This window comes from Symphodus melops (genome assembly GCF_947650265.1).
Source record: "Symphodus melops genome assembly, chromosome: 7".
Lineage (NCBI taxonomy): Eukaryota > Metazoa > Chordata > Actinopteri > Labriformes > Labridae > Symphodus > Symphodus melops.
The window spans coordinates 4604555-4622961 of NC_136697.1; the positions used below are offsets into that span (position 1 = coordinate 4604555).

The following is an 18407-nucleotide window of genomic DNA, read 5'->3' on the forward strand; positions in this document are numbered from 1 at the left end:
ACAGATTACCGATTTCAATGTTCAAGATCGACTACTTTGGTCTAGAAGTAGGCTGACGTCACATCCCCTGACGTAGAGTGGACTCGTGCACGCATGGACGTGCAACGACGTGCTGTGTGATGTCACTGAGAGTCCATCCACGTGAGCAGAGATCAGCGCATCCACTCAGGATGACCGTGAATGGCGGAAACACGAGCACACGAAGTGACAGCGATCTTCAGCTCTCACCTGTGAGGTGATGATAGAATCCCTCCAGGGAGCCGGTGCTGTCTGTGTCCAGGTAAAGAGACACTGAACAGGTGCATTAAAGCCGCTGCTCACAGAGGTCGTGTTCTCTGAGGATGGCAGCAAGGAGCAGATATGTGCTGCACAGACTGTCAGCTGGACTCAGAGCTCACACGGTCTGCGGTCACAGCTCAGCTCTGACCCCGGGTCCAGGACGCCTGCTGCAGAGACCTCCACTCAGACCTCCACTCAGACCTGCGAGCAGCTCCAGCACAGGTACTAACACCCCTGAAGGGATGTGACAGTTACACTTTACAGATTGTACATCTGAACTCATCAGAGGTGTGTCCACACTGGGGTTTTTTGTTTTTTACGGGGGTGGGTGGTCCAACAGGGACTTCTGTAGGACTCATGAAGTCTGTGTGCACACACTCAGGGATGAATATCCAGAAAGACTCCCACATCTGGACACTGGATCCATCAGAGCAGCTCATGAATGCAGCATAATGCAGTCATTGTTTCACCAAACTTTACAAACTGCACGTCATAACACAGTTCATGATGTTGTGTTTGTGTTCCAGGTCCCAGCAGTCTGTCGTTCAGGAGTCACACCTGTGGAGAGCTGCGGACACATCATGTGGGAGAGACGGTCACTCTGTGTGGATGGGTTCAATACCTCAGGTAAGGCTTCGTCTTTCTGTTTCTTCACTCTGATGAGACAGTTTAGATATGAGCAGAGGACGCTGTCACAGCTGCCCTGAACAGAAGGCCTCGCTGAACTCTACATCCTGGTTCTTTGGTGGGAGTGGTCACCTGGACAGAAACGCTGCTGTGAGAAGAGGACAACAAAGTCAAAAGTCTAAAACAAAAAATTGGACGTGTTAAGATTCTCACCTGACCATTAGGCTCCACAGAGGTCGAACCAGTCAGATACTATGTAATATGAACACACTAACCAGATCCTCCCTGCTGAACTCGTCTGCTGCCGCGTCCAGCAGGAACATGTTTAATCATCTGAATGATAGTGTTGGTCAGGCGGTCCCCGGCGTGCTGTGTAAGTGCACGGGTCTGAAGAAGCGTTTGATTTATGAGCTGCTGGTTGTTTGGAGGTGGGCGTGGCTAACGCTACCTCACTTTTCACCTGTTACAGGCAAGATCTGTTTGTCATCCTGCGAGACTTCAGCGGCTTGACTCAAGTTCTGATACCTCAGGATGACGTAAGGATGAACGCCACGTCCAGTTGGATCATCACGTTAAATGAGCTGAAACTCAGAGCTTTGTTTTTCTTCTTCTAGTCTGCCGCTCATTTGAAAGCAGCGCTGTGTGATCTCACTGTTGAGTCAGTCGTCAAGGTGACAGGAACGGTCAGACCACGGCCAACTGGACAAGAGAACCAGGTCAGTGTTCATTAAACCCCCTCTTCTTTCTGTGAATGACATTGAGCACAGATGAACTTATGAAAAAGGTTGTGGACGTGTGACGTTGTCGTCCAGCAGAGGGCAGCACAGAACTGCATGTTTACACGAGAAGCTGTGTGAGAGTAGATCCGTGTGATGTGATGTTTTATCCCCATAAACTCAAGGCAGTGAGGTGTTGTTTAAAATGGTAGAGACTGTGGCTCAGTGGGCGGAGTCAGTCGTCTCACAACAGGCAGGTCGGGGGTTCGATCCCCGGCTCCTGCAGCCACACGCTCTCTTGTACACTTCACCACACATCGAATGTGTAGTGCTTCAAGTAGTCAGAAGACTAGAATAACTGGAGTCCATGTAGCATTTATTTATTCATTAGCTGTAATTCAAAAAACTTTATTTGTCCCTGTGGGCAGTTACAAAAAAAAAAAAGTAGAATCTGATCCCTGCAGGGAAACACAAATCCTCCTCCCAGCACCATGAAGACAGGTACAGAGATGTTCTTTAGACTCAGGTCTTCAGCTTCCTCTCTCTCTGCTGTGCGCACTCACAGGCCATGGCGACAGGAGACATCGAAATCCTGGCAGAGAGCGTGGAGGTCCTCAACGTGTGCCAGAAGTTACCCTTTGAAATTAAAGACTTTGTCAAGGTGAGTTTCGTGTGAGAAAGGAAACTTGATATCATTCATGGCGCTGATGAACGTTTGTTTGTTTTGAACTCCATGGCGCAGAAGTCGGAGTCTTTGCGGATGCAGTATCGCTACCTGGACCTGAGGTCCTCTCAGATGCAGCAGAACCTCCGCCTGAGATCTGAGCTGGTGATGAGGATGAGAGAGTATCTCTGCAAAGTGCACGGTACAGACAGCAGCCAGCAGTCATGAGGATGCAGATGATCCAGAGCTCGAGCCCACTGAGACTTTCATCCACTGTTTTTCTCATTCGCAGGTTTTGTGGACGTAGAAACTCCGACGTTGTTTAAAAGAACACCAGGGGTAAGAAGGTCTTTGCTGTCTGAACGAGCGCAGCTACAACTGGATTAGACTCATATCGCAACAATAATCATCCACTGGATTTCTGTAGCTCCTTTAAAGGAACTGGAGGACGCAGACAAACAGAAACCAAAGTGAGAGTTAGCAGAAGGATGTGAGGCCACTGGAGAGGCAGAGTCAGACAGGTTTAATGAGAGAGTCACCACGTTTAGATTTAGTCTGAGCTGATCAGGGAGCCATTGTTCATAACAAACTACAGCTCTGTTGTGATGGACAGTGTTTGTTGATCTCCTGTGTTTCAGGGAGCCAAAGAGTTTGTGGTTCCGTCCAGAGAGCCGGGCCGGTTTTACTCTCTGCCTCAGAGTCCGCAGCAGTTCAAACAGCTCCTGATGGTGGCTGGTGTCGACAGGTGAGCGCTGACATTAACCAGGGGAACCTCAAGGTTTAGTTCAGCTCCAGTCGTAGTCGTACTAGCCTGACTGTGGCGTGTCACTCCTCAGGTACTTCCAGGTGGCTCGGTGCTACAGGGACGAAGGCTCCAAACCAGACCGACAGCCCGAGTTCACCCAGGTACCTTCATGTTTCCCCCTCCTCCACTGTTCTGTGACAGTAGGTTCTTCTATACGTGCTCCCAAAGCTTCATGTCCATGCTATGAGACAAGGAAACAAGGGCAGGGTTGCTACTCTTTAAACCATGGGACTGGATATGAGCCTCTTGATGTCTGTGCTCGGACGTTTAGCGTGTTCGTTTCCTGCTCCTCTGCTCTTGGTCCTGGATTAGTTTGGATATTTCTTCATCCGGTGTGAATGTTGGTCCTCTGCTCGTCTCTCCCAGGTGGACATCGAGATGTCTTTTGTGGACCAGGCAGGGATCATGTCTCTGGTGGAGGGTTTGATCCAGTCCTCATGGCCTGCACACAAAGGTCCCGTCCAGGTTCCTTTTCAAACCATGACTTATGAGGAGGCCATGAGGGACTACGGAGTGGACAAGCCTGATACCAGGTTCAGTATGAAGGTGACTTTTTGGTTTGGATTTCTTAATTGACCATCAGCGCTGACTCAAAAAGAACGTCAGCACTTGTCATAGTTGTAAACAAATATAATGTGATCGTCTGTTTTTAAACAGCGTATCTTTGTTCATATTCAAAGTTTGAATCTTTCTTGATTTTCTGTGTCACTCTTCATGTCAACCGGCTTCAACCCGCCTTCTTCTCCTCCTCCTGTCTGTCCGTCTGTCTGTCTGTCTGTCTGTCTGTCTGTCTGTCTGTCTGTCTGTCTGTCTGTCTGTCTGTCTGTCTGTCTGTCTGTCTGTCTGTCTGTCCAGCTGACGGACCTCAGCCACCTCTTCTCTTCTACGGACGTTGACTTCCTCAGATCGGCTCTCAGCCAATCAGAAGGCTGCGTTCAGGCCGTGTGCGTCCCCGGTGGAGCGGTAAGGATGAAACCACTCCCGCCCTGTGCTGACGTAGTGAAGTACTGAACCGATGATGAACTTTCCTTCTTGTGTTTGACTTCAGAAACTTTTGGCTGGGAAAGATCTGGAAGGCCTGAAGGAAACAGCAAAGATTCAGTTTGGTCAGGTTGGTCTGTTTCTTCTCCTCCTCTCTGTCTTTATGTCTGTTTGTATTCATCTGTTCTCATCGTAAGAAATGTGATCATAGGTAAAAGATCAGGATGAAAACATAAAAGAATGAGTGGACACGAGTCCACTCGACTTCATACAAACCACTGCAGTCGATCCCTTAGAAAAAAACAAATGTTTTAAAGTCCCTGTGAAATGAGAAATATTTGTTCCTGGTTTCAGTGTTCCTTTTACATTTTCCTTTAGCTTTGAAACTTTTTCAATAAAGAATTATCTGAATATTTTGACACCAAAAAACAGATTTTTTTTCTCTCTTTGTAAAACGTTTCAAATGTGCGATGACTCGTTCTGCACTCACGTTCACTCATTTTACGACCGATTAAAAAACTTTGTCAAAGCTAACGATCCAATCAAATTCATCCGAACGACGTTACGTCCCACACTGTCGTGTGATTGGTTCAGTCCTGTTTCACTGTGTCATGTTTTTCCCTCTGAGCCCAGATATCCATCCTTACTTCCTGCTTGTGCCCTCTGTGTTTGTTTTGTCTGAAGGAGCTTAGCATGGTGCTGGTCAAAGCAGACGGGACGATAAAGTCTCCGCTAAAGAAGCTGCTGTCGGCCTCATCCACAGAGGAGCTGCTGCAGACGACTGCAGCCAACCCAGGAGACCTGCTGCTGATGGCAGCTGGCTCCCTTCACTCTGTGGTGAGACACACACACACAACTAAACAACTGACTGAATGCTGTTTGCAGCGCATTCATTATCACTCCCGTCTCTGCATCATCAGCGGCCATTGCTGGGGAATCTTCGCCTGCAGTGTGCGCAGCTGCTGGAGTCCCGTGGCGTTTCGGTCCGTGACCCCTTGGCTTTTCACTTCCTGTGGGTTGTGGACTTTCCTCTGTTCTTGCAAAAAGAAAATGAGCCGGAGCAGCTGGAGTCAGCCCATCATCCTTTTACTGCTCCTCTGCCAGAGGACACTCAGTTACTCTACACAGAGCCACACAAGGTAGGCACATCAGCCCTGTTCACACCCGCACCCTCATCCGTCTACACCTGCCGGCTGTGTTCTCCGTCTGCAGCACGGACGCTGGAGAGCAGAGACAGAGGAATACCTGCAGTAATTAAACAGAGTCACTTGTGACAGCATGAGAAAATAGGATGCATGTGGTATAAAACTCTATATAGTCCCTATAAACACATAAAGGTATCTGCTCCCGGCTGCCGGAGCTGAGACGCAGCGCAGTGGAGCCCGTGGAAGCACACACACTGAATAAAGTGAAACCTATCAGCTCCTCTGCTGGTGGAAGTCGGTCGTGAGTTGATGTGAGAACGCAGCAGCATGTAATGACCTTCATTAACCTTCAACCGGTGCACCACCATAGACTGTCCGTATGTTCTTCTGCCCACTCATATTGGGACTCTGTTGAACTACACACAGCATCGGTATGAAGGGAAAAACTCATAGTAGTGTCGTTTAGTGGAGTCCCCCCCCCCCCCCGGCCTGTCTTTGCAAAGTGCTATCAATCTGTAAGAATCCAAATGAATTAAAAAAAAGAGTGATTTGAAATCAGAAATGACTTTGAGGTGCACGAGTGAACGACCAGATCAGGAGGATTTCAGGGGCAGACCATCTGAAATCCTGGAGACTGGTTTTCAGGAGAGCGTGTGTGAAGTGGTCTATGTGAGCACGCTGTGTTCTGTCCTTGCAGGTGTGAAGTGGTCTATGTGAGCACGCTGTGTTCTGTCCTTGCAGGTGCGCGGGCAGCACTATGACCTGGTGCTGAACGGCTGTGAGATAGGAGGAGGCTCCATCCGCATCCACAAGGCCTCAGAGCAGCTTCACGTCCTGAAGAATATCCTCAAAGTCAGCTGTTTCCTCACTTTGCCAGAGCTTGACCACATTTGGATTAACTTGAACAGCTTGCTGATCCTAACAGAGTGTGATTGTGTTTCTGCTGCAGGAGGATCCCAGGCTTCTCTCTCACCTGCTCCAGGCTCTTGATTTTGGAGCTCCACCACACGGAGGCATCGCTCTGGGTAAGCTCAACTCTGCAACCTGACCACAGTGTGAAAGACATGAGGTTTATACCAGAAAATGTGTTTTCTATTTTGAGCACAATTGTTCTGGGTAAACACTTGATTTCTGAAAGGTTAGTTAACCCAAATAATGGGATTTGTTTGAACTTTATTTCATTTCTTTGACTCAGCCTCGCACCCAAAGACAGTGGGAAACAGAACAAGTGGTCTAGATGATGTGTTACTATCCACACCGACCTCGGCCTGTCTTTGCAAAGTGCTATCAATCTGTAAGAATCCAAATTAATTTTAAAAAAAGAGTGATTTGAAATCAGAAATGAACTGAACCTACAGTCGTACTGGAGTTAGTCAAAATGAGAAAAAGTCTGTTATTGTCAGGTGGAAGTGGCGCTGAGCAGAGCGGATAAACTGTAAATAAAAGGTTAAGATCTGGAGTCAGACGAGAGATAAGCACAGTTCAAATGATTCTGTATTTATTCACACGTCTCTTCAAGGCTTGGATCGGCTGGTCTCCATCATGGTCGGGGCTTCCAGCATCCGTGATGTCATCGCCTTCCCCAAGTCATTCAGGGGTCACGACCTCATGAGCTGCGCCCCTGATTCTGTGTCAGAGGAGGATCTGACGTCTTACCACATCTCGGTCAAATGGCCGACTGAGCGAGAAGGAGGAGGAGAGGAGGGGAAGTGAGGGGGCGGAGAAGGTTGTGACGCATCGTGCTGCATTCACAGACCTCCGTAAGCCAGACGACTCTGGAAAGACTGGGAAGATGAGGTGACAGAGGAGAAGAGCACCGGCAGGCAGTCTGTGGAGAGATGTTCACATGTGAGGAGGAGAAGAGAAAGTGGAGAGGAGGTGGCTGCTGTCACTCGTTCTTTGAAATGTCTTTGTTCAGTGACTGAACTCTTGTTATTTTACAACCCTTTTTTAATACATGGATTTATGGACATTTCAAAGGCTTCTCTCTCTCTCTCTCTCTCTCAATGAATTGATCATTCAGGTTTGAGTGACATCTCAAACTGGTGTTCTTGATCAGAAACACTTGTATTGTGTATTGTAATAAAAACAAAGGTTATCTTCAGGAGGCTCTTTCTTCAGTGCAGCCCATAGAGACAGTATTGTTCCACATATTCAAGTATTTCTGATAACGGGGGTTTGTTTATTCTTTTTTAAAATGTATTTATTAAGGAAAAGCGTTCTTCACACAGTGGTAATTACACATGCAGCTTTCAAACATTGGAGAACTTTCTTTGCAGACGCAGGCAGGTATGTGCAGAATATTTTTCATATTTAAGTAACATGACATTACATCAGGTTGTGCTGTTTGTGTACAGTAGTTCCCCGTTATCAAGACTTGACTCCACACAATAAGACTCCATAGACTCGGATGGCTCCCGTCTGACTGACACCAGCTACAGTGAATTAACATTACACATGAAGTCATTTCAGGAAGTCCACATCACCTGTCTTCATGTAATATGTGCACACAGGTTTTGTCTTGTCTGTTATCTTCTCACCTTGTTATTGCACACCTCTCGGTGAGCTCTGCAGCTGCTGACGCTCACCGTGTTATTGAGATTCATGTTTCAGAGTACCGATGTGAACCATCACACCTTTAAATCGATTTATCTCGATTTTACGATTCACATTTTAATCCTTACTCAAAAATACTTCATTCCACCCCATGCAGGAGGAAAGTGCCCAAGTTCAGCCACCCGTCGAAGAAGTCTGCTCCCTAAAAAACAATGAAGTGTGATTGTAGTTGTATTTGTTGTAGATCAGACTGAGTGCACAGAAAGGCTGGACCATATCTAAAAAGAGTTACTTAACAGGCCCAGAGACAAATGTTTAATTTGCAATCATATAAATCAGGACTTGACTTCAAAGGCTCATGGTCATTAATAATTACATTTTAGTCCTATGTTAACATATTTTCATAATAATTTAAAGGACTGGATTTGTAAAATAAATAAATAAATAAAATAAAAAGTACGTTTGTCTTCTTCCGGATATGAACATGAAGGAACACAAAAACAACCAATCAAAAAGGAGTGACGTCGTCAGTGTTAACCCGGAAGAGAAGTTTCCAGCCTGTGACCTCTGCTGTGTACGTATCATCAGAAAGGAAAAATGAGTGAACAGAGGTGTGATTGTTCCGGTTTGCCCTCGACAGCAGTGAACTGAACGAGTTCACAGCGACAGCAAGAGACTGTGTCCGTCCTCCGACATGTCTTCAGAGACGACGCTGTGTTTCCATGCTTTCTGCACACAGACGTCCTCACAGGATTCTGCTAACATCACCTCTCTGAGAGTCTACCTGTCTCCATCATCCACCTTTCAATAAAAAATAAAAAACAAACACCAGATGTGCAGCAGTCAACGCTTCTCTATGAGGACTGTGTGTTAGCCACGTCAGCTAACCGGAGCTTCACCATATTTAGTTTGTTTTTTGTTGCTGTGTTTTCCTGCTCATCCTCCATAAACCTGGACAGTTATGGCTCCGATGGGCATCCGGCTGTCTCCGCTCGGTGTGGCGGTGTTCTGCCTGCTCGGGCTCGGTGTCATCTACCACCTGTACTCCGGAGTCATCTCCAGCCGGCTGGCTGCTTTCAGAGCAGACTCCTCTGTCCTCCTCAGGTCACAACATCTCTTATTGATATTATATTAGAAATATACTCTACCATCTGTTATTGATATTATATTAGAAATATACTCTGCCATCTATTATTGATATTATATTAGAAATATACTCTACCATCTATTATTGACATTATATTAGAAATATACTCTACCATCTATTATTGACATTATATTAGAAATATACCCTTCCATCTATTATTGACATTATATTAGAAATATACTCTACCATCTATTATTGACATTATATTAGAAATATACTCTACCATCTATTATTGACATTATATTAGAAATATACCCTTCCATCTATTATTGACATTATATTAGAAATATACTCTACCATCTATTATTGACATATTAGAAATATACTCTGCCATCTATTATTGACATTATATTAGAAATATACTCTACCATCTATTATTGACATTATATTAGAAATATACCCTTCCATCTATTATTGATATTATATTAGAAATATACTCTACCATCTGTTATTGACATTATATTAGAAATATACCCTTCCATCTGTTATTGACATTATATTAGAAATATACCCTTCCATCTATTATTGATATTATATTAGAAATATACTCTACCATCTGTTATTGACATATTATATAGAAATATACCCTTCCATCTGTTATTGACATATTATATAGAAATATACTCTACCATCTGTTATTGACATATTTTATAGAAATATACTCTACCATCTGTTATTGACATTATATTAGAAATATACTCTACCATCTGTTATTGACATATTATATAGAAATATACTCTACCATCTGTTATTGACATATTATATAGAAATATACTCTACCATCTGTTATTGACATTATATTAGAAATATACTCTACCATCTGTTATTGACATATTGTATAGAAATATACTCTACCATCTGTTATTGACATATTGTATAGAAATATACTCTTCCATCTATTATTGACATATTGTATTGTTTTTACTGTGTGGCTTTGTGAAACACTAATCAGTCTTTGTGAGCTCGTGACAGACAAACTTCCCGGATCTTGATGTTTGTTTGCATTTGTTTGTACAGACAGAAGAGAAGTGTGGACCTGAGGGACCTGCTGGCTGTCTCAGTGGAGGCTGCAGTGTTAGGCGGGAAAGAGGTAAAACACACACACACCACTCATTGAACAAATAAGAGAAGGCCTCACAGTTTGCCCGGTGATTGAGGAGCTCACTTTGAGAAGCTCATAATGACTAAACCAGGCGTGTTTGTCTCGATTGATGGTGGTTTCTGAATCATACGAGTACCTGACAGTAACCGCCTGTTTCAAACTGCCAGGCTGAAGGACGGCGTTTGAAGACACACATTTTTCATGATGTTAATCCAGTTCAGATACGCAGAATGAACGTAATCATTCAACATGTTGACCCTATAGACGTGTGCGTACAGGAGGTCGACCACGAGTCTTCGTCAGGACATCACAGCTGGATCTTCTTTTCTTTTTTCTTCACAGCCCAAACAAAACAAACAAGCAAAACCAACATGACAGCTGGACAGAAAAAACAAACATAAAAATAATTTAAATGATTAAGCTTGATCTTTATAAGACAGTGCCTCAGACTTTCATCTGAGTCTGACATGTCTTCTTTCTCAGCCGTTTGACCTCTCTCCCCTGTCCTGAAAGATCACATGACCCCTGTGTATTTGTTTTGTCGCTTCAAACTGTTTCCAAAGAGGAACTTATTGTTTGTACAGAAAGCCAAAGTGTGTGTTTGTCCTTCTTGTGTGCTCGTCAAGCTTCAGGATGAACTCCACAGTGTGCGTCTCTGCTTCAGTGTGGACGATGTGAACGTTTGTTTCTGTCCAGGTGAAGAGTGTGCGGGAGGAAAACAACCTGAATGAGAAGTCAAAGGGCGAGACGAGGGAGGGAGCCAGCGAGCCTCTGACTTTAGGAGACCTGCAGTCCCACAGAAAAATGTTCAACCTCATAAAGAACACGTTCCCTGACATCACGGTAAGCCCTCCACTCGCTGTGATGTTACAGAGCGTGTCTATGTGGTGAAGGAGGATTTCAGACTGCTACTGTTACCTACTGGAAACTGTCGTGAAGAAGCATTTAAGGTGACTGCTGCAGGGCTGCACGACTTACTGTGTCAGCAATCGAAAACACAAAGTGAACAGGCTGTCAAGTGACACAACTTTACTCATAATAAACCACAGTTGAGGCTTTGATGAATCACAAAAACTTAAAAACCTGTATTTAATTTTTTTTGTTATTTCAAGATGTTTGAAATGTGCAAAAATTAAAATCCAAACAAATCTGCCAGCAGCCCAAAAAGCTGATTTAAGATATCAAGCGTGGGCCGAAGTGGCTGCCCTGGACGTGCCCCAAACAGACAGTGTGTGTTGTGCACAAATATGGAAGCTAGCACAGGATCTCTTAGACAACTGTCTTTGCACGTTGCACAATTTCAACCACAGGTTGCCACACACCCAACTGGAGCACATGAGCGTAGTGTTTGAAGACGATGAACGGCCTGTTTGGTGCAACAGAAGGAGCCTCTTATCGTTCAGAAGTCACAGGTCCCATTGAACGACGCCCCCTACATGCATCAGATGTGACCGGCTAGCTTTTTGCAGTGTTTGTCAGTGACGCTGATTATTTCACTGAAGGAGACGGGAGTCTGCAGCTCTGTCCTTGTACTTGCAGATGAAGCAGGAAAGTCAGATGATTCATGTGCATGAACATTGGCTCTCAGCTCTTGAGCCCACACTAACCGAGAGCAGTGCATACAAAGTCTGCTCGTCAGCTGTGACAGCGAACGCCACTCAAATACCTTCATAGGTGGTGTTGCAGTGATGCTTGAAGTGACAGGTGTGTGTTGTCATCTCATCCTGATAACTTTGAGGCGTATGAGGTCACATGTTTCCTGACAGTCAGAGTCTTGGTATGAACTGGCGCTGTGCAAATAAAGACGGATCGATCAGGGATCTATGAAACACGGGCACAAACATCTCAGAGTACCCCGACCTCTGAGCTCCGTTCACCCCGATGTTACTGTAACTTTCAGATGTGCCATTAACACACAGAGAGAGAGAGAGAGAGAGAGAGAGAGAGAGAGAGAGAGAGAGAGAGAGAGAGAGAGATGTTCACACTAATGACAGACAATGCTCTGAGTCGGCTGAAAGAGTTAACAGGAGCTGTGCGGCGTGCTCACGGATGTTTGACATTACCGGGTGGACGTTAAGTTGGCGTGGCCAAAAAGACACAGACTTAATGATAGCAGAACAAACACAAAGACAATGAGAGCAGCAAAAACAAAGTGTGGTTATGTAACACGCCGCCTTTTACATAGACCATAGTCCTCATTGTAGCAGTCGTGGGTTCGAATCTTTCCTGGGCCCTTTGCTTCTTGTCATTCCCCGCTCTCTCGTCTCCGCTGTCTCTCTTTAGCTGCCCTTTCATTGAAAGGCAACGAGGCCACACAAGGAGAAAAGATACAACTTCTGGTTATGTTTGATCTTTGAAAAATAAGGGACTCACAACACCGTCTGTGTTCACACCGTATTGACCAATATATTTCATATACATGCACACTTTGCTGACGCAGCAGCATTTTGGGTTTCTGTTCGGGGTGGGACTTTAACGCGTTAATTACGATTAATTAATTACAAGAAAATTATGCGTTAAATTTTTTTAACGCATTTAACAGTTTGCCTCATAAACAGCGCGGAACTGTTTGTCATTGCTTCGTGCTAGCTTCGTGCTAGCTTCGTGCTAGCTTTGTGCTAGCTTTGTGCTAGCTTCGCCAGAAGTACAAACAAGAAGCGTTTTGTCTTTAGGACCTAAATTAATAATTCATTGTCTGATAAACTTATAAATTCACTCTCTAAATTGGTCGCTCTGGACTGTAGACCACTGTTAGTGATAGAAGATAAGAGGTTAGAAAATGTGCTACAGATAGCAACGTGTGATCCAACTTTCCCGCTGCTGTGCAGAAAAACTATTTTAAACAAGATCCAACAGATTTATGAAACTGAGAAGTCAGTAACACTGGATCCATTGTTTTCATTCATCCACTAAAATCCATTTTGTTGCTGTTTAGGGCAAATATTGTGATGCACATAAAATGTGATTAATTTCGATTAATTAATTAGAAAGCCCTGAGTTCATTAAGATGTTTTAATCAAGTCCCACCTCTAATTTCTTTGTGTTGCTCTTGAACTTGGGACTCAACATCTGGGTATCGAACCAACGACTGTACCACTGAGCCACTGCTGCACATCATGTGTAACATCAGCGAATCTCCCTTGACCTGATCTTCAGAGTGTTTCTTACACTCGACACAGAGTGGAAGCTAAGAGCCACATTAGACGTGAACTTTTGATTTGCACCCTTCACAACCTGTTCAAGTTTCAAACGCGCCCATGACACTGGACTCATGATTCTGTGTGCGTGTGTTGGCTCTCAGGTGAACAGTGAGGAGCACGACAACGTGGTGGACGAGGTGACCTGGAGTCGAGACGTCCCAGCTGACATACTCGACAAGATCAAGGAGGGACAGGAAAGTCCAGCTGAGAGCATCACGGTGTGGATCGACCCCCTGGACGCTACGCAGGAGTATACAGGTGTGCATTGAAGATCCTCTGAACAGTGTAATGTCCACGTCTCCCCGAGCTGAAGCTGCAGCTGTTTGTGTGAAACATGACGCCGCTCTCTAGAAGGAGATGGAGGCCGTCACATGAAAGGAGGAGGGAAGAGCTGTTTCCAGTCAATATGGATTCATATCCAAAGATTATTTTTTCCAATGCTGTAGAAGCCATTCAGGTTATTATATTATTTAAATCCCAATGATTGAATATTCCTGATATTCCTCAAAAAGAAATTCAAAACAGAGTTATTTTCAATAAAGGTAAAGCATAGAAAGGTTTGATTGTTCTGCAGTTTTTGACAGTTGACTGAAGTTTCCAGCTTGAGCTGCATACAGATTTGCATCATTTCCTATTAAGTGATTAGCTTTATGGAAAGGAATGAGGTGTGTGTGCATGTGTGTGACGAAACCCATGAAATATTTAAATGAATTAAATGTGCAAATGCTAAAACCTCACATTTGCTTTGAACATAGGGACTGTATTCCTCTCCTTTTTCTCCTACGTCTTTTCAGTTGTTTCTTTTTTTAGCATATATATATATATATATATATATATTATATTTGTATATGTCTGCGTGTGTGTCTGTCTGTTTATTTATAAAGACATTTCTGCTGTTTTTTTCCTACTTTTTGGTTGTACAGTAGTAGTAGTTTTGTTTTTATCCTCTTAATTCAACATCCTACGTTAAAAACATGTTTGGAATGAAATGTTAACTACATGAATGAAGCAACTCTTGGAAGAAAATAAAAACTAAAAACAAAGTATATTTAAAAAAAAGTATTCAGCTTTAGATTCATCCGTATTGAGCTGCTGTTAAGTAACGAGCAGGAGTTTAATGTGCTCTTTGAAACAGTGTTGTTCATTGTGACGCTGAGCGTAAAGGTTCAATGCATTTATCTTATTATATGAGGCATGTTGTTCTCCTCTTCGTACATCTGTCCATGTGTCGTCAGGCGTGGCTCTTCTTTGGTTTTTGATTGGCTCGCCCTCTTCTTTCTCTCCATAGAAAATCTGGTGAAGTATGTGACGACGATGGTGTGTGTTGCTGTGGATGGTAAACCTGTGATCGGGGTGATACACCAGCCGTTCTCTGGCTTCACAGGTACACGCTTGTGTCCTCCATGTTTGTAGTCACACTCACACAGAGAGTCATTGTTGTTTGGTTGCTGTTATAGGATCTGTGTTCGTCTCTCTTTATTTTGACAGAAAACATGCAAGACCGATGAAAGTAAAGACACGGATTGAGCTTCTCCTGTGTTAACCCTTTAAGACCTTTGTCTCTCTGTCTCTCTCCCAGCCTGGGCGTTTGTAGGTCAGGGGTCAAACGTGCGTCCTCGGCCCTCCTACAGTATCAGCCCTCCTAAGGTGATTATTTCACGCTCCCACTCTGGAAAAGTCAAAAGTTATATCCAGGATGCTTTTGGAAACAGCACCACGGTGATACCAGCTGGTGGAGCAGGTGGGTAAATCCAGAACCTTCCATGGTGAGAGAAGACCTCAGGACATGAAGTCATTTTCCCTTCCAATCAGCCGGTTGTGTTTATAAAGGGAGTCTTTCCTTCAGTGTCCCACCATGTGAGACATTTTCTCACCTTCCTTCTCTGTCTCAGTGGATGAAGGTTTACAGCCATGTGTGATCTAGTCTTTGTCTCCATCTGGCCTACCAGTCAGCAGCTGGCATGTTGTACCTCAGGGGGTCATGACCTCACAGTTGGGTCTGAGGACATGGACATGGCATGGCTCAAGAGCATCTCATTGGTTGTAATGAAAGAGGTGCAAAGTCACTTGTCCTTATTCAGATGGCTGCTGGATGCAGACCTGCATTGTTTTACAGTAAAAGGAGGCTGCAGGAGTTCATCAAAGATCAACCAACAAATCAGCTCGTCCTCCATCTTCTGATGATGAATTTGAACGGGCCTGTTTTTAGGCCATACATTGGAGCTAGCAGTTATTCATAGGAGCTTTAAAAGGATCCTTTCCTGTGTTGACATCAGTTCAGCTTGCACCTTGAGAAACAAAAAGAAATGTGGTATAGAGCTGTCGCATCTAGGAATGGACAGCAAGGATCATTTTAAAGCAGATGATCTGATTTCTAGAGACAAATAAAAAAGCTCAAGTGTCATCAGACGATGTCAGCAGCTTGGCCGGCAACAGTACATGTATCCGAGAGGTTTTGTTTTTGTTTGTTAAAACAGGGATTGTTTCAAAGAGGGAATCATTGACCTCCGCTCTGCTCTCTCACTCAGGGTATAAGGTCCTGTCACTGTTGGAGATGCCTGTAAGTGATGCAGCTTCGACAGACCAGGCGGATGTTTACGTCCACATCACCTTCATTAAGAAATGGGACATCTGTGCTGGCGCTGCACTTCTCAAAGCACTGGGTAATGTTACAAACATCATACTTCACTCATCAATAGCAACTTTTTAGCTGTTTTTTTTAACCATTCAGTTTAGTATGTCAGGTGCAACACTGCCCCCTAGAGGCTGACCTGGTAGACCTGGGCTGAAGCTATTTCACAGTTTTTAAAATCACTTGAAGCTTTTCACTATGACGGTGTTTGAATGATGAAGGTGTGTTGTGTGTTGTGCACTGTGACAATGTGACACTGTGTTTACAGGAGGCAGCCTGACGACCCTGAAGGGAGAAGACATCGACTACACTGATACACCTCTGAACAAAGGAGGACTGGTGGCCAGTGTTGGTGTGGACCATAAGGCTGTGCTGGAGAGATTACCAGTGTGGGACCCTGAGAAGCACTGAGGATCACTGAGCCACCAGTCGACGGCTCACGCTGTGGTAAAGATAACAGAGGTCTGCATGAATTCATTTCACACCGACCACAGAACAGGACTTCAACGACTCTGAACACACACCTCGAGACATGTGTACATAGCAAGGAGAAAAAAAGTTCCATCATGCGTAAACACACAAACAGGCGCCCGCAGTGATCACAAGAGAACGACCAGCTGAGCCCCTTCACCTTCAGTGTGAATACATCCGAAGAGCACTGTGCTCAACTTCACTCCTCGTCGTTCATCTTCTCAAAGCCCGACTTCATCACAAGTTCTTCCAGTGGAAATACAAGAACGAGGTACGCCATGTTTCCAGGAGGAGCTGAGAATCATTGAAGACAACCTTCAACCCCGTTTACCAGCACCAAGAAACCCACTGGCTTCAAGATTCCTACAGTTTTTATTGATTCAACCTTTGACAAATGTATGAACTGAATCTTTGTCATTGTTCAGATAAACCAACTCAAACTGTAACACCGTCCTAACGAGCCATTTTTCACCTGAGAGCGCCCCCTGCTGAGTCAGGAGAGCAACACGTTCTGAAGGTCATGAGAGGGAAACAAAAACAAAGGTCATGTTACAATATTCAATTCTAAAGAAATAGTCCAAAGTCTTTGGCAAGGGGTCTGCGTTACTAATAGATTTATTTTCTTGACTATGTTGCGGCAGAAAAGGAAATGTTGATGCAAAATAAAGAAAAGTGAAACAATGACAGAGAAGGTGAAGGAAAAGTCCACTTTTTAAATCTTTTGATCGTTTCCCTCAGACTCATCTCAAACACATTTGTCAGTAGGCGTGGAGTCGCTGTGATTGGTGCGTTCCTGACTCTTCCTCTGTTGGAAGAGGTCGTAAACACACCACACTTTGATAACTCCAGGGCGAGTCCATCACAAACTACTGCAGTCAGAATCACTCCAAACGTCAGGCTGGCTCTTGTTGTAAATATGACGGTGGACTGAACTGAATTCATTCTCCAGTTTTTCTTGGTCTCAAGATCAAAGCGGTCACGTCTCCGTCTCCAACACAGCCGGGTGTTGTTGATGGAGAAAGAGGGAACAGGTTCTCTCATAATTCATGACTTGAAATCTCAACAGCAGAAGATAAAAACAGTGTGTCATCAAATGTTTCATCACCAAGGCTACGACAGAAGTGTAAAAGAGCACAACCCTCAAGAGGACTTCCTGTCTCCAGATTGTTTCTCTGAATGAACGTTGTGCTGATGAAACTTTGGGAGCAGTCATGTTGGCGAGGAAGTAAACTTGTTTTTGCATGGTTTGAATATTCCTTCGTCTTTGCTCCGCTGACGTTTCTCACTCTGCGGACGATGTTCCTCGCTGTGAGAATTCACCTTTAACCTCGGTTTCTGCAGATTGCTGTTCTTGTAAACAAACATTTCCACAGCCAACAGTTGTGTCGTGTTTGACAACAGTCGGGTTTTCTTGTTGATGTGAAACCAACTACACCAGCATAATGTGAGCTCCTGTCCCAGGATGAAGAAGACACCGTTGAGGTGTGTGTGATTCATGTGTGGGTATAGATGTGTGTGTATATATATGAACGTGTGTGTGGCGTCTGGATGAAATGCTGCAGGCACGTGAACAGCACAGTGTGATGATCTGAGTGCCTTTTAATCTGAACACATCAACACAGTCACAGGATGGTTCTGTTAGCCACCACGTTTAGCAGGGTTTCGGGTGTTGCTATGGTAACAGTGATTGCTATGCAGGGGGAGCGGGAAGGAAACAGCAGTTGAACACATCGGTGTGTGTTTGTAGGTCTTGAGAAGTACTAATGCATGTGTGAAGAAGTTCTATAAAAGATTTTGTCAACAGCAAGCTGTGTGACGTCTCCAACATTTCTGAGTGACAGAAGCTTGATGCTCAATCTGTGAGGGTTTTTTTTTTTTTTTTATGCATCGTCACCCAACGGTGCAAAGATGAGCAGCCTGACAGCAGATAATGTTCAGGTTGAGAATGGGGGGAACAATGTGTTCTTCTCTACACCCCTGCAGACGGATGTTTCTGCAGTCAAACCCCACAATGAGCAGTGAGAAAAATGAGCAACAACAGAGTCCGCCTTACTTCCTGTTTCAGTGACCGTCAGCTGTCCG

General features: G+C 44.4%; 2 protein-coding genes across 2 annotated transcripts; both read left to right on the forward strand.

Moving 5' to 3' along the window:
* Positions 1 to 48: 48 nt before the first annotated feature.
* On the forward strand, positions 49 to 7321 carry dars2 (aspartyl-tRNA synthetase 2, mitochondrial). The gene is made up of 17 exons (XM_079347914.1): positions 49 to 501; positions 807 to 906; positions 1376 to 1442; positions 1521 to 1622; positions 2188 to 2283; positions 2365 to 2488; positions 2579 to 2625; positions 2925 to 3031; positions 3123 to 3192; positions 3458 to 3637; positions 3947 to 4054; positions 4140 to 4202; positions 4757 to 4909; positions 4993 to 5211; positions 5959 to 6069; positions 6167 to 6242; positions 6737 to 7321. The coding sequence occupies exons 1-17, from the start codon at positions 342 to 344 to the stop codon at positions 6928 to 6930; spliced, it is 1977 nt and encodes a 658-aa protein (XP_079204040.1). The 5' UTR covers positions 49 to 341; the 3' UTR covers positions 6931 to 7321.
* Positions 7322 to 8326: 1005 nt separating this feature from the next.
* bpnt2 (3'(2'), 5'-bisphosphate nucleotidase 2) lies at positions 8327 to 16498 on the forward strand. Its single transcript, XM_079347916.1, has 8 exons — positions 8327 to 8877; positions 9938 to 10010; positions 10719 to 10865; positions 13324 to 13480; positions 14511 to 14606; positions 14802 to 14963; positions 15751 to 15885; positions 16123 to 16498. The coding sequence occupies exons 1-8, from the start codon at positions 8735 to 8737 to the stop codon at positions 16263 to 16265; spliced, it is 1056 nt and encodes a 351-aa protein (XP_079204042.1). The 5' UTR covers positions 8327 to 8734; the 3' UTR covers positions 16266 to 16498.
* The last annotated feature ends 1909 nt before the right edge of the window (positions 16499 to 18407 follow it).